Source organism: Oncorhynchus nerka, linkage group LG9a (assembly GCF_034236695.1).
Source record: "Oncorhynchus nerka isolate Pitt River linkage group LG9a, Oner_Uvic_2.0, whole genome shotgun sequence".
Taxonomy (NCBI): Eukaryota; Metazoa; Chordata; class Actinopteri; order Salmoniformes; family Salmonidae; genus Oncorhynchus; species Oncorhynchus nerka.
In genome coordinates, this window is record NC_088404.1 from 60,787,778 (window position 1) to 60,804,230 (window position 16,453).

The 16,453-nt window shown below is 42.7% G+C and overlaps 1 protein-coding gene across 2 annotated transcripts in view; it reads left to right on the forward strand.

Moving 5' to 3' along the window:
• Positions 1-15,963, forward strand: part of ptdss2 (phosphatidylserine synthase 2) — a 40,592-nt gene extending 24,629 nt beyond the window's left edge. For both annotated transcript variants that reach the window (XM_029668792.2, XM_029668793.2), the window contains exons 5-13: positions 3,030-3,097; positions 4,259-4,393; positions 4,887-4,937; positions 5,109-5,222; positions 5,698-5,816; positions 6,031-6,145; positions 6,374-6,519; positions 6,617-6,802; positions 10,059-15,963. In XM_029668792.2, the coding sequence (XP_029524652.1) occupies positions 3,030-3,097; positions 4,259-4,393; positions 4,887-4,937; positions 5,109-5,222; positions 5,698-5,816; positions 6,031-6,145; positions 6,374-6,519; positions 6,617-6,802; positions 10,059-10,212 (1,088 nt within the window). In that variant the 3' untranslated portion in view covers positions 10,213-15,963. The remainder of the gene's footprint in view (positions 1-3,029; positions 3,098-4,258; positions 4,394-4,886; positions 4,938-5,108; positions 5,223-5,697; positions 5,817-6,030; positions 6,146-6,373; positions 6,520-6,616; positions 6,803-10,058) is intronic.
• The last annotated feature ends 490 nt before the right edge of the window (positions 15,964-16,453 follow it).

Sequence of the window (16,453 nt, forward strand, 5' to 3'; positions counted from 1 at the left end):
TAAACCGTGGGTAACTCTGGAATTAAAAAATTATGTTTTTGAATCGGGTAGCACTAAAGAGAAAATGAAAAATATTCCAAGGCAACTCGAAAGCAAAATCAAGGAGTGCAAGGCAGCATACAAAGAAAAAAATGAAAACCTTTTCAAGGACATTGGGAAAGCCTGGCAAGGGCTACAAACCATTACAGGCTACAAACCAAAGAGCCATTGTAAACTCAGCAAAAAATGAAACGTCCCTTTTTCAGGACCCGGTTTTTCAAAGATAATTAGTAAAAATTCAAATAACTTCACAGATCTTCATTGTAAAGGATTTAAACACTTTTTTCCCATGCTTGTTCAATGAACCATAAACAATTAATGAACATGCACCTGTGGAACGGTGCCTTGCCTCTACTTGGGACGCTTGCGTCCCAACTAGAGCTCTGGAAATGCAAATGCGCTACGCTAAATGCTAATAGTATTAGTTAAAACTCAAAAGTTCATTAAAATACACATGCAGGGTATCAAATTAAAGCTACACTCGTTGTGAATCCAGGCAACAAGTCCGATTTTTAAAATGCTTTTCGGCGACAGCATGAGAAGCTATTATCTGATAGCATGCACCAATACACTACAACACAAAAGCACAGCAGGGGACGTAAACAAAATAATTAGCATTTCGGCGTTACACAAACCGCACAATAAAATAGAAAACAGTCATTACCTTTCACCATCTTCTTTGTTGGCACTCCTAGATGTCCCATAAACACTATTGGGTCTTTATTTCGATTAAATCGGGCCATATAAAGCCAAGATATCGTTATATGTAGACTGTGTGATAAACGAAAAAAACAGCGATTTCACAACGTAACGTCATTTTTTAAATTCAAAAAGTAGACGATAAACTTTCACAAAACACTTGAAATACGTTTGTAATGCTACTTTAGGTATTAGTAAACGTTAATAAGCGATAAAAATCATCCATAGGCGATGTAAAAATCATTAGCTGTCGTCTTGGAAAAAATTTCACGAGAGAGCTCTTCCGGAATGATCTGGGCGGAGACCGGAGGTAAGTGGTGCCCCTGTTTCGGTTCAACCAAGAATCAAAGATGATTCAATTCACAAGACTCTAGACAACATGGGGATGCTGTGGGAGTTGAATGCTCGGTCTTATCTAATTCGGCTCACTGTTAACAATTGCTGGAAGTGGCGCAAGGATATTTATTTCCATTTTCTGTGATCAGGTTTTCCTGCGCTTTCCGATGTAACGCACGTTATGTAATAGCCACAGTCGTGATTTAACCAGTTTTAAAAACGTCCGAGGGTTTCCTATCCACACATTCTAACCATATGAACGTACTATATTCCTGGCATGAGTAGCAGGGCGCTGAAATGTTGCGCGATTTTTAACAAAATGTTCAAAAAAGTAGAGGGTAGGAGCAACAGGTTAAGACACTAACCACTTACAGGGAGTAGGTAATTATGAAAACTTAGGACACTAAAGAGGCCTTTCTACTGACTCTGAAAAACACAAAGAACGATGCCGAGGGTCCCTGCTCAGCTGTGTGAATGTGCCATAGGCATGTTGCAAGGAGGCATGAGGACTGCAGATGTGGCCAGGGTAATAAATTGCTATGTCCGTACTGTGAGACGTCTAAGACAGCGCTACAGAGAGACAGGACGGACATCTGATCATTCTCACAGTGGCAGACCACGTGTAACAACACCTGCACAGGATTGGTACATCCAAACATCACACCTGCAGGGCAGGTACAGGATGCTCAGACTGTCCGCAGTAGGCTGAGAGAGGCTCGACTAAGGGCTTGTAGGCCTGTTGTAAGGCAGGTCCTCACCAGACATCACCGGTAACAACGTCGCCTATGGGCACAAACCCACCTTCGCTGGACCAGACAGGACTGGCAAAAAGTGCTCTTCAGTGACTAGTCATGGTTTTGTCTCACCAGGGGTGATGGCCAGATTCGCATTTATAGTTGAAGGAATGAGTGTTACACCGAGGCCTGTACTCTGGAGCGGGATCGATTTGGAGATGAGGGGCCGTCATGGTCTGGGGCGGTGTGTCACAGCATTGGACTGAGCTTGTTGTCATTACAGGCAATCTCAACACTTCGGGCCACTAACCATTTTGTTAGCTATTTAAGTAGTCTACCTACTACTCCTACCTACTCATTTGTTTACTACAGGTGATGGATAGTCAAATGCCAACACGGCAACACTTGTCATGCTACAACACTACTTGTGGTTGGCAGGCATTGTCATCTTGTTGCCAGGTGTTTCTATTTTGCAAAACAAATGGCCCATTGTAGGAGACTAAAGTCTTGATGGTGTGAAGGTTACTCCAGGGTTTTAGACTGGAGAAACTGGAGCTACGGTATGTATCCCAGCCCTACTACACTGTCAATAAACAAAACAAACGAAATGGATGCTGTGCAGTAATATGTTTCCTTGCGGTCCTTATTAGTGACTCAGTTTTGTGGTTATTTACTGTTTTCCGTTAACCCCGTAGAGTCGATTGGCACACTGGTGAGTCAACCTAAGTTACTTTTTAAAATTTTTAATCCCATCAAAATGTGTCAGTTTAAACTGAAGATATCTGTGACGAGACTCATCTGAAGGTAACCGGTACCGGTAAAGAAAAGAAAGGAATGGAAGTATGAAGGTAGTTTTGTGAGTTATTTTTATATCTGCTAGATTTAGGACAGATGCGTCAACCTGGTTTCTTATGATACATTTTTGGACTGTCCTTTTTGCCATTTTATGAATGTGTTATTCAATGTGTTTCTGTGGGATTTAGTAGTAAAGGCCAACATCTATATGTTGTTTGGATACCTGAGGGGTCCTGAAATTCTAAACCAAATCGCTGAATGATCGATAGACCATCTTAAAACAATTCCATATGTCAGTTTAGCACTCCCGCCTCCTCCAATGTCTTACTCTAAAGAATTAACAAGGAAAGCACCTTGTGGATGTCCCAGTAGTGTAGATTATGCTAAAATGTATAATATTTTGTTATCTCTCTCTCTTCTCTCCAGCATACTGGCGCTTCTGGCTATGTGTCTCCGTTGTCTACGAGCTATTCCTTATCTTTGTGCTGTTCCAGGTGGGTCGATTGCACCAACACACACACACACCCGAGCACTGAATTGTTTGTGCTATTATAGTTGCAATAGAATTGTTGTTTGAATGAATAATCACTACAATCAGCTTTGAAATACAGAGGCAAGTTCTCTCTGAGAGCACTGCCAACCAGGTATTTTTTAGTAAAGAGGGACAATCAAAAGGGAAAAGGATCAATGACATGATTAGATGCGGAATGGGTCTGAAGGGACTTAAAGGGAAGAGAACACATCTTCCAGAAACGAGTTATGTTCAAAGTATACTGAACAAATATCTAAACGCAAAAGCAGCAATTTCAACAATTTTACTGAGTTAACATTTACATTTAAGTCATTTAGCAGACGCTCTTATCCAGAGCGACTTACAAGTTAAAGTTCATATAAGGAAATCGGTCAATTGAAATAAATAAATTAGGCCATAATCTATGGATTTCACATGACGGAGCAGGTGAGCAGCGGGCCTGGGAGTCAGGCCCAGCCAATCGGAATGAGTTTTTCCCCACAAAAGAGCTTGATTACAGGTAGAAATGCTCCTCAGTTTCATCAGCCGTCTGGGAGGCTAGTCTGATCCCGCAGGTAAAGAAACCAGATGTGGAGGGCCTGGGCTGGCGTGGTTACACGTGGTCTGCGGTTTTGAGGCCGGTTGGACGTACTGCCAAATTTTCTAAAACGACATTGGAGACGGTTTATGGTAGAAATGAACATTCCATTCTCTGGCAACAGCTCTGGTGGACATTCCTGCAGTAAGCATGCCAATTGCACACTCCCTCAACTTGAGGCATCTGTGGCATTGTGCTGTGTGACACAACTGCACATTTTAAAGTGGCCTTTTATTGTCCCCAGCATAAGGTGCACCTGTGTAATGATCATGCTGTTTAATCAGCTTCTTGATATGCCACACCTGTCAGGTGGATGGATTATCTTGGCAAAGGAGAAATGTTCACACACAGGGATGTAAAAAAAAATGTTTGCACAACATTTGAGGGAACCCTTTTGTGTGTCTGAAACATTTCTGGGGTCTTTTATTTCAGCTCATGAAACATGGGACCAACACTTTACATGTTGCGTTTGTTTTTGTTCACTATACATAGACAAGTACTAAATACTATCGATTTGTGTATACTTAATTTGCCCTCATTCATTAGACGGTCCGTGATGGGAGACAGTTTATGAAGTACATTGACCCCAAACTGGGGGTAGCCCTGCCGGAGAGGGATTATGGCGGCAACTGCCTCATATACGACCCGGGGAACACCACCGACCCCTGGCATAACATCTGGGTAAGACACGTGCGCGCACACATTAAGCTCTAGCACAACAGCAATGGTGGCACCTGCAGGGACTGTGACACTAAAGACATTTCTCTTTCTCGGTGTGTGTGTCTCTTTCGCTTTCTAGGTGACTCTCTCGCTTGCGCGCTCTCCTCTCTCTCTCGGTGTTTGTGTGTGTGTGTGTGTCTCTCTCTGTCTCGCTTGCTTTCTCGCTGTCTTGCTCGACGGAGTAATACTTCACTCAGTGCTCCTACTGGGTTCCCTTAAGCCAACAGACTGCCCTAGTGGACTGTACACTCAAATGTTGGCTTTCTGTGTGCTTTTTAATTTTGTAACCATTAAATTCCACTCATTAATCACTAATTTCCACAGATATTTAAATCCACTGTTGTCCGCGTAAAACAAGGTTCTCAGTTCTTTGTTAACATGGTTGTAAAAGGGCCGTCCCAAAGATCACTGTTGGCAAAGGTTAAAAAATATGACACAAATGCTATTTTTGCAGGACAAGATGGATGGCTTTGTCCCCGCTCACTTTCTTGGCTGGTATATTAAGGTGGGTCTGAGTAGTGTACTGTATTTTAAGCCTATATTTCATGCTTGATTAGCATTAATACTGGATTAAAGGTAGAGTTGGCAATATGACGACATCATACACAGTGGTGGGTGACTGATTACAGGAAGCCACAACATTCACGTCTCCCATCTCCCTCCCTTCTTCTGTCAGACACTTGTGATCAGAGACTGGTGGATGTGTATGATCATCAGCGTGATGTTTGAGTTCCTGGAGTACAGTCTGGAGCACCAGCTTCCCAACTTCTCTGAGTGCTGGTGGGACCATGTATGTACCTCTTCTTCATAACACACGAGGATACGTTTTTCCACTGTTGAGTTTGGATAATGGATGTTTGATACTAGGAGGCAAATTGACTTTATTGAATTTCAAGTCTGTCAGTTGAATGTAAAATTTAAAAAAAAAAAAAAAAAAATGTTTTTGACCTTTTTATTTAACCAGGCAAGTTGAGAACAAATTCTTATTTACAATGACGGCCTAGGAACAATGGGTTACTTGCCTTGTTCAGGGGCAGAACGACAGATTTTTACCTTGTCAGCTCGGGGCTTCGATCTAGCAACCATTCGGTTACTGGCCCAACACTAACCACTAGGCTACCCTGCCGCCCCGTCAGTAGATCGGTCTCCCTGTAAGTAGATACTGAATGTTATGTGCAGAAAGCTTGAGTTAGGATTTTGTCTTTCGAGAATGCCGAATGCCATGTCTTGTTCTGTGAATCCTAAATGTCATGTCTGTCTTTCAGTGGATAATGGATGTGCTGGTGTGTAATGGCCTGGGGATCTACGCTGGGATGAAGACCTTAGGCTGGCTGTCTATGAAGCCCTACCAGTGGCAGGGACTGTGGAACATCCCCACATACAAGTACGCTGCCCACCTCCTGTCACCTTGGTTACGCTTCCTTAAGCTTGTGCGCAAAGAAGTCCCGATGTCATAAGAGTTATAGATATGGCTGTTGTTTACTTAACTAATATTCTCCCATCAAAGAGTTTGTAGTAGTAGTTTTTTTTATAGAATGTTCTCATTTCTTATTAGGGATGGATAGTGTACGATATGTGTGTATGTGTCTGTTAATCAGGGGGAAGATCAAGCGCATGGCCTTCCAGTTCACACCCTACAGCTGGGTCAAGTTTGAGTGGAAGCCTGCCTCCAACCTACGCAGGTGGCTGGCTGTCCTGGGAATCATCTTCATGGTGAGACTCTCTCACTGTTGCTCTCTCTCTCTCTCATTCCTCTCACTTAACTCTTTGTCGACTGTCACTCTCTGTCTAGGTTGCGCTCTCACGTTCACGCTCACCTGCACTAAATCTGTCGCTTATCTCTCTCTACTCAAGTCTTCCTCCTCTGACCTGTAATCTCTCTGCAATCTCCCTGCCTGTCTCTCCATCTCTCTCTCCCTTCTCTCTTGTTCTCTCTGTTAGTTCCTGCTGGCGGAGTTGAACACCTTCTACCTGAAGTTTGTGCTGTGGATGCCTCCGGAGCACTACCTGGTGTTGCTTCGCCTCGTCTTCTTTGTCAATGTGGGCGGAGTGGCCATGAGGGAGATCTACGACTTCATGGACGACCCGTGAGTATTAGTAACACTGTATGTATTGTGTGCAGTGTGTCTTTACAACTGATGAGCAATTAAATCCTCCGTCTCTGTCTCCTCCGTCCTCCCTCAGGAAGTTCTATAGGAAGCTGGGGCAGCAGGCGTGGCTGGTGGCGGCCATCACCGTGACCGAGTTCCTCATCGTAGTCAAATACGACCCCAGGACCATCATGCTGCCCATCCCCTTCTTCGTCACCCAATGCTGGTTCCTGGGCATCGTCCTCATCCTCAGCTGGACATTGTGGCGCTTCTTCATCCGGTAAGCTGCCAACCAGTCTGCCTGTCTCCTCTGTTGTAGAACATAGCAATAATGACAATAATGTGTATATACTGTAAAAGAGGTCTTCAGCAGTGTTCGGGTCATGAACTGGAGTCGTTCTGGTCTCTTCTGTTACCTGTGCCATGCAGACGTGCTTTGGTAACACTTAACATTCCGATTCATTTAATGAATTGATAAGAAATGCCTTGCATGAAATTCATGTTTATGAATACATTTATGTTGATTCTTCATGGAAGCTTATGTTCATTAGCTGCCCATTTTATTATTTTAGTAATGTAATATGTATCCATTTTTTTTGTATTTTTTTTCCTGTTCATGTCCCCATATGGTATAATGGTTGTGTATGTTTTTTGTGTGGTTGAGTGTGCAATTTTTCTTTTATGTTGCCCCCCTCCCCTCATGCTGGACATGACTGGGTATATTAGCCCTGCATGTTAAAGCTTCTCGTCTGTTTTCTCCACCCCTCCTGCTGTCCCTTCTCGTTCTTAGCGGCAATGTTCATGTCCAGTGAGGTAGGTGTAGGAGCGAGGCTGTGCCTCTTCTCCTACATAGCGGTGGTCTGCTGTTGGTGTCATCACCCACCACCTCACCTTCTCTGGATCCAAAATGGATCCATGTTTTCCTCCACAGAATCAATCCATCTCATGATGCGTGTTTTCGGTTCTGCCGTGTCGTACTACTATCCTCTTCCTGTTTTTTTGTTTTGTTTTTCTGACCTCACACTCGGGCCTTTTTGTCTTTTCTCTCTCAGATTGTTCCTCAATTAGAAAAGGGTTTGATCAGTGAAAACACTAAATGAAGTGGAAGTTGTCAACTGCACACTTCAAAGTGCCATTCTGGAACATTTGGAAAGCTATGACTACAGTGTATTCGGAAAGTATTCAGACTCCTTTTTCCACAATTTGTTACGTTTACAGCCTTATTCTGAAATTGATAAGAGAAAATCCTCATCAATTTACACACAATGTCCCATAATGACGAAGCGAAAACAGGTTTAGTAATTTTGGCAAATTTGATATAAAACAAAATATAAAAACATACCTTATTTACGTAGGTATTCACTCTAAATTGAGCTCCAGTGCATCCTTTTTCCATTGATCATCCTTGAGATTTTTCTACAACATGATTGGAGTCCACCTGTGGTAAATTCAATTGATTAGACATGATTTGGAAAGGCACACGCCTGTCTGTATAAGGTCCCACTATTGAAAGTGCATGTCAGAGCAAAAACCAAGCCATGAGGTCAAAGGAATTGTCTGTAGAGTGCCGAGACAGGATTGTGTCTAGGCACAGATCTGGGGAAGGGTACCAAAACATTTCTGCAGCATTTAAGGTCCCCAAGACAAGTGGCCTCCATCAGTCTCAAATGGAAGAAGATTGGAACCACCAAGTCTCTTCCTATAGTTGGCCGCCACACCAAACTGCGCAATCGGGAGAAGGGCCTTGGTCAGGGAGGCGACCAGGAACCTGATGGTCACTCTGACAGAGCTCCAGAGTTCCTCTGTGGATATGGGAGAACCTTCCAGAAGGACAACCATCTCTGCAGCACTCCACCAATCAGGCCTTTATTTTTAGTGGCTAGACGGAAGCCACTCCTCAGTAAAAGGCACGACAGCCCATTTGGAGTTTGCCAAAACGCGCCAAAGGACTCTCAGAACATGAGAAACAAGATTCTCTGGTCTGATTAAACTCTTTGGCTTGAATACCAAGTGTCACGTCTGGAAGAAACCTGGCACCATCCCTACAGTGAAACATGGTGGTGGCAGCATCATGCTGTGGGGATTTTCTTCAGCAGCAGGGACTGGGAGACTAGTCAGGATCAAGGGAAAGATGAATGGAGCAAAGTACAGAGAGATCCTTGATGAAAACCTGCTCCAGAGCACTCAGGACCTCAGGCTGAGCCAAGACAATGCAGGAGTGACTTCGTGACAAGTCTCTGAATGTCCTTGAGTGGCCCAGCCAGAGTCGGGCCTTGAACCCGATCGAACATCTCAGGAGAGGTCTGAAAAATAACTGCAGCAACGCTCCCCATCCAACCTGGCAGAGCTTGAGATGATCTACAGAGAAGAATGGGAGTAACTCTCCAAATACAGGTGTGCCAAGCTTGTAGTGTCATACCCAAGAAGACTCGAGGCTGTAATCGCTACCAAAGGTGCTTCAACAAAGTACTGAGTAAATGGTCTGAATACTTATGTAAATGAGTCATTTCAGTTTTTATTTTTAATACATTTGCAACAATTTCTAAACCTGTTTTTGCTTTGTCGTTATGGGTTATTGTGTGTGGATTGATGAGGGGGGGAACAATTTTTTAAAAATTGTATAAGGCTCTAACTTAATGAAATGTGGAAAAAGTGAAGGGGTCTGAATACTTTCTGAATGCACTGTATGACTCATTCCTCAGCCACCAACACAGTTTATAAAGTATGACATGGCATGAGCTGGTGGTGTGATGCGGTGTCAATGATTATTTCCTCTAACATGCCATGTCACCCTGCAAGAAGTAGAAAAATGACTTGAAACTCAAGGCTGGTTTTCTAAAGCTGACGTGTCATGTTATCTCCCCTTCTGGAGAGCTACCCTCCTTCTGGAGGAGAGAGAGAGAGAGATGGCTACCCTCCTTGGTTGCATGCAGTTTCTCAACTCTAGTCCTTTAGTACCCTCAGCGGTCAACATTTTTGCTTGAACACACATAATTCTACAAATGAGCAGCTCAGGAGCCGGGTAAGCTTGATTAACTGAATCCGGTGTGTTAAAGCAGAGCCGGAGCACACCCAGTAGCTCTCTACAAGAGGGTTAGCCGTCCTGGCTGTATTACAGGAGCTTCAACCTGTCAGTCAGCATTCTGACCCCACCCGCCATCCTCTGATAGCCAATCAGATCAGCAGCTCCTCACCCTGCACCTTCCACCAACTGTCTTCAGTCATGGTTCTGAAGCGTACAGAGGAATATATATATATCTATATATAGCCGCATGTAGTCTGGACATGCCGTCTTTAAACATAGACTTGACAAGTGGTCTCCCTCCTCAGCTGTATGTCTTACTATTCTACACTGTCCCTTAGGGAGGATGGGGTGAGCGTGTTCATAACCATTGGGGGTGCTTTAGAATCAGGGTATTTGTGTGTGTGTGTGTGAAGAAATGTGCTAACGTTTAGGCCTATGTAGGCCGGTGAACATCCTTATACGTGTGTGCCACTGTGTCCCCCTTGACTCTCCTCCTCTGCTCTACCCGCAGTGACATCACTCTCCGCTACAAAGACGCTCGCCGACGGAAGCAGGAGGTCACAGGGGACTGTGGCCGTCCCCATGGCAACGGTGGCACGGCAACCCCGTCGGGACGCAGCAAACTCAATGGCATCTCCGAGTCTCTCCGACACAGGAAGTCCTGAGAGGCGGAGCCTGCCGCTGGTAGGGGGTGGGGAAAGGGACAAAAAAAAAGAGCCGCAAAGCGCTGCAGCGCCATACACACGCAGGGCACCTGGATCACAAGTGTAGAGGTGTGTCTGGGGGAAGGGGGATGTTGTTCTTGTGCCTACCTGAACAGTGTCATAGTCATTCCTGTGCTGGCTTTTCACTGTTAACACTAATCACAGAACAAAACACCGAACAGGGATTTGGGGTTGTGGTGTCAGCTAGCTATCCCATACTACAGGGATTTACCTCATGTACGTTCATTGTGTAATCGTGCTGGGAAATTTACGGGGGCGATTTTATTATTCTGTTATATGTTGAAATTTAATTGGGTCCAAAACATTTTTTTTTTTTTGCAAAACTGGGATCACAAAGGGTATTGGGTTGGGACAGATGATGGATTTTGTTTTCACGTGGCAGAATTATGTTAACTTAAAATGTAATCAGGATGAAGTAAGGGTTGGGAGGGAGAGGAACTGAACCCCCCAAGGGGCCAGCAAACATACTTACAAGCTAAATAACAGACAAAGCTTTGAACAAATCCCTGTTCAAGCCATTTTCTGCTAAAGCAGGGTTTCCCAAACTCTGTCCTGGGACCCCCCTGGGTGCATGTTTTTTCCTCTAGCACTACACAGCTGACTCAAATGATCACCGTTTGATGAGTTTGGTATTTGAATCAGCTGTGTAGTGCTATGGCAAAAAACAGAACGTGCACCCAGGGGGGCGCACCAGGGTCGCGTTTGGGGAAACTGGTCTAAATCATTTGGGCTGTGCCACTCAACCTGCGCTAGGGCAATTAAGTCCCAATGCCGTGGATTGCAATCGTTATATCCTAGTAACATGTGGCAATGATGGCTGAAACATGACAGACGATGGTATTCAAACCAAATTGGATGCAAAAGAGGGATGCAAAGCTGGCCAAAACAAGCTTTAAATACAGAATGAACATCTGTACAATTCTAAAATATGCTTAAAGAATGCAGGGCACACACAGCCATTGGAGAAATGTGAACCATGTCTGACACACCTGTATTTAATTAGGCTCTTTAACGTCTTAATTAATCACACTGGCGTCATTCATGGGAAATACGTCTCAGAATAGCCAAAAGCCAGGTGACGGGTAACAATTAGTGTGGGCTTTCAAGTTGAAGTGGTAGCTACAGTATTATATAACCCTTTGGCCCTCGCCGCACTGTTCGTCATGGGCGACTATCAAGCCTAGATGACATGAAGGGACTGAGAGGTGTCCACATTGTGGATGTTGGCTACAGACTTAATCCACTTGTGTTGGTGATCACCCTCCCAATAAATAAGGGGGAGAAAAAAGCACATCACAAAGATGAGACTAAAATGGGCAGCCTTTGCACTGCTCAGGGCTCAATGGTGACTCTTGCTGGGACATGAACTTCGGCACCTTGATTCCATGTGTAATTACAAGCACCATCCAATGTAAAATAACTAGTTGTGAGTCGCAATAGGTATTTGTGTGTGTGTCACTGGATGGAGAGTAGAAGACTTGTGCTAAATAGTTCCAAACTGCCTGATGTGACCTAGAACATGCTTAATGCCATTTATAATATATTGTGAATGTAAACCAGCAGCTCTAAACCTTAAAATAAGGCGGCTTCTCATTAAACACCAATTATTTAACATGTTATGTGGTGGTTATAAACTGGGCTGTAGTGCAACGTAGAATCAGAGGAGTTTGCCATTGAAGTCTATATATATATATATTTCTCAAAAGTTTCCTTTTTTAATTGTAATGCTTTTCCTCTCTCCTTCCAGAAATGTTTCTGAAAATTATGGCGTGTGTATATTTGTCTGTATATATGCATGCATACATGCATACATACATACATTATATATACATACATACATATCTCTGTCTCTCTGTGTGTCTGTCTGTGCACAGTACCAGTCAAAAGTTCGGACACACCTACTCAAGGGTTTTTCTTTATTTTTACCATTTTCTACATTGTAGAATAATAGTGAAGACATCAAGTTATGAAATAACACATATGGAATCATGTAGTAACCCATTTTAGTTTTTTTAACAAATCAAAATATATTTTAGATTTGATTCTTCAAATAGCCACCCTTTTCCTTGATGACGGCTTTGCACACTCTTGGCATTCTCTCAACCAGCTTCACCTGGAATGCTTTTCTAACAGTTTTGAAGGAGTTCCCACATGTGCTGAGCACTTGTTGGCTGCTTTTCCTTCACTCAGTGGTCCAACTCATCCCAAACCATCTCAATTTGCTTGAGGTTGGGTGATTGTGGAGGCCAAGTCATCTGATGCATCACTCCATCACTCTTCTTCTTCGTCCAATAGTCCTTACACAGCCTGGAGGTGTGTTGGGTCATTTGTCCTGTTGAAAAACAAATGATATTCCCACTAAGCGCAAACCAGATGGGATGGTGTATCTCTGCAGAATGCTGTGGTAGCCATGCTGGTTAAGTGTCCCTTGAATGTTAAATCAATCGGACAGTGTCACCAGCAAAGCACCATAACACCAGTTCCGTGCTTTACGGTGGGAAATACACATGCGGAGATCATCCATTCACCCACACCGCGTCTCACAAAGACACGCCGGTTGGAGAAAAAAATCTCCAATTTGGACTCATCAGACCAAAGGACACATTTCTACCGGTCTAATGTCCATTGTTTGTGTATCTTGGTCCAAGCAAGTCTCTAATTCATATTGGTGTCCTTTAGTAGTGGTTTCTTTTCAGCAATTTGACCTTGAAGGCCTGATTCACACAGCCTCCTCTGAACAGTTGATGTAGAGATGTCTGTTACTTGAACTCTGAAGCATTTATTTGGACTGCAATTTCTGAGGCTGGTAAATCTAATGAACTTAACCTCTGCAGCAGCAGTAACTCTGGGTCTTCCTTTCCTGTGGCGGTCCTCATGAGAGCCAGTTTCATCATAGACCTTGATGGTTTTTGCAACTGCACTTGAAGAAACTTTTAAAGTTCTTGAAATGTTCCGTATTGACTGACCATCATGTCTTAAAGTAATGATGGACTGTTGTTTCTCTTTGCTTATTTGAGCTGTTCTTGCCATAATATGGACTTGGTATTTTTCCAAATAGGGCTATCTTCTGTATACCAACCCCTACCTTGTCACAACACAACTGATTGGCTCAGGCATTAAAAAGGAAAGAAATTCCACAAATGAACTTTTAACAAGGCACCCCTGTTAATTGAAATGTATTCCTGGTGACTACCTCATGAAGCTGGTTGAGAAAATGCAAAGAGTGTGCAAAGCTGTCAAGGCAAAGGGTGGCTATTTTGAAGAATCTCAAATATAATTTTTTAATTTTATTTGTGTGACAGTTTTGGTTACTACATGATTCCTTATAGTTTTAATGTCTTCATTATTATTCTACAATGTAGAAAATAGTGAAACATTAAGAAAAACCCTTGAATGAGTGTGTTTTAACTTTTTACCGGTAGTGTGTGCACAGTGCCTTTGGAAAGTATTCAGACCCCTTGATCTTTTCCACATTTTATGTTACGGCCCTATTCTAAAATAGATTTTAAAAATAAAAATTATAATTCAATCTATACACAATACCTCATGTCAAGGCAAAGTTTATTTTATTTTTTGCAATTGTATAAATATAGAAACTGATGCCTTGTTTACCTAAGTATTCAGACCCTTTTCTATGAGACTCGAAATTGACCTCGGGTGCATTCTGTTTCCATTGATCATCCTTGATATTTCTACAACTTCATTAGTCCACCTGTGTCCACCTGTGGTAAAAAATAAAAAAAAATTTGATTGGACAGTCTTGGTGGTTCCAAACTTCTTCCATTTAAGAATGATGGATGCCACTGTGTTCTTGGGGACCTTCAATACCGCAGAAATGTTATGGTACCTTCCCCAGATCTATGCCTCGACACAATCCTGTCTCGGAGCCCTACGGACAATTCCTTCGACCTCATGGCTTGGTTTTTGCTCTGACATGCGCTGTCAACTGTGGGACCTTATATAAACAGGTGTGTGCCTTTCCAAATCATGTCCAATCAATTGAATTTGATCAATGGAAACAGGATTCAGCTGAGCTCAATTTTGTGTCTCGTAGCAAAGGGTCTGAATATTTATGTAAATAATGTATTTTGTTTTTTTATTTGTAATACATTTGCAAAAATTTCTAAAAACCTGTTTTCACTTTGTCATTATGGGGTATTGTGTGTGTAGATTGTTACATTACAGCCTTCATCAATGTGGAAAAAGTCCAGGGCTCTGAATACTTTCCAAATGGGGGGGTGGTGTGTGTGTGTGTGTGTGTGTGTGTGTGTTAAAAAAAAAAATGGTTTCAGAACATTTTGCCCCCTTTGAATGTGCAGGCTGCCTGTACAAAAAAAAAATGTTTAGCTGAAGTATCCCTAAGTCTGTACCTGTTTTCTTGTACTACGTTATATGTTGGAGTGTCTTGAAGATGACACTAAGAATTATTTTAAATTATTATTATTTTAGACGTGGGCCTGGGAATTCAGTCTACCGTGCCCGTTGCGAAGGATCAGGATTTCGGGCCAATTCTATTTCAATTCAGGAAACTCTGATGATGATGATGATTGAAATTCTAAGTATTGGCTTGATAATTGTTCATTGTTTTCTATGTTTACTTTTCAAGCTGACTGCACTGCAATGAGATTGATCCCCAAACATGCTTATTCTCCAAAACCCGACCCCCAAGCAACAGAGACTAGAGTCTGGTTTCAATGATGGGCTCTTTTGGCAAAGAGGAACTATGTCATTGCCTACGTTGATAAGGGTGAGATCTGGTGACTCTCCCAACAAATCACGAGGTAGACATGCCAAAACCTTGTGAAGCAAAGGTTGCAGCCAAAATCTATTTTGTATTATATTCAAGTGGGTAAAGTAGTTGCATAAGCAGTGATGTGGTTCCCCTATGCCAAAATAGTCTGTCATTGAAACCAGAACTTAGTCATTGAACAAATTTACATGCACACCAATATCCTGTTTTTCGTGCAGTGTGCAGGCTCAATCTTACAAATCATGGGTGTTGTGTGATATTTTCATTTGATTTGTCAAACAAATCTCTTCCAAAAGGTAGGCTACCTGCACAGTTCGTACGACCAAAATAATTCAATCATTCATTTAGCTGATTCTCCGTACTGGACTCGAGAGATTAATAAAAAAGTATAATATTAATATTCTTCATTCTTGTTCCCAAGACATTTGTTGTATAATTTTACTGCTAGTGATAGTATTATATGAGACTGCATGTGAGAGGTTATAGGCCCTACTGTCAGTCTGTGTTTCTGTTACAATTCCATTTAACCTTTAAGTAAATGAGGAATATTCAGTTTATTCATTCCAGAATAATACCTTAAGCGGGATATGAGCTACTATCCGGAATACTGTGCCCATGTAAATTTGGTCACTGCTTCCTAGGGTCGGGTTTCTGAGACTCAAATCTGTTTGACTTGCCTAGTTAAATAAAGGTTAAAAAAAATGTAATAAGGCCTATGGCGTGGTGTCGGGTAAGTGAACTCCCACTCTTAGCCACAAGAGGGCAGCAGATCCCTTCTGTCTTAGACTCTGCCTGTGCGGTTGGTCTGAGAGGGCTGTTAAAGCCATTTTCTACAGTTTGAATAAATGTGAACATGTAAAGGATAGTAAACAAAAAAATGAAATGCTGCTGTAGCATGTTATTTTATAAAGTTTTCAATAAAATCTAATGAAAAATGTGAACATTTGTTGTCCTGGCTTTATTTGTGACTCATCAATTATGCATGGTGCAGCTCACATGGCAAATTTCCACTGAGAATTTACACCGATGTTTTACCAAAAAGGCGCAGACGTTTGTGTTTCCAACTACACGGCCCGGCTCCAGTGACACACAAGGCCGTGGCCTCAGCGGACCTGCTCTGACAGCGGGGTCGCTGGTACTTTTCAGCTGGCATTTATATAACAATGGAATAATTGTGAACATGGGTTCACACCTTCCACTGTTTACACCTTCTCACAAAGCAACACCACCAACACTGCTCTCCCAGTTCTCTCCCCTGCATCCAGCAACTTGAGGGAGGTCTGTCAAATGTTCAGACTGCTTTGCTGTTATGTGGTTGGCCAGGGACTTTATCGAAGTCTCATCTGACTCAACAAATAGATGCAGATGACCCTATGCCTGTTCGCTCTTATGGGAATGATCTTAATACCCTCTCTGACTTTACACTTCATA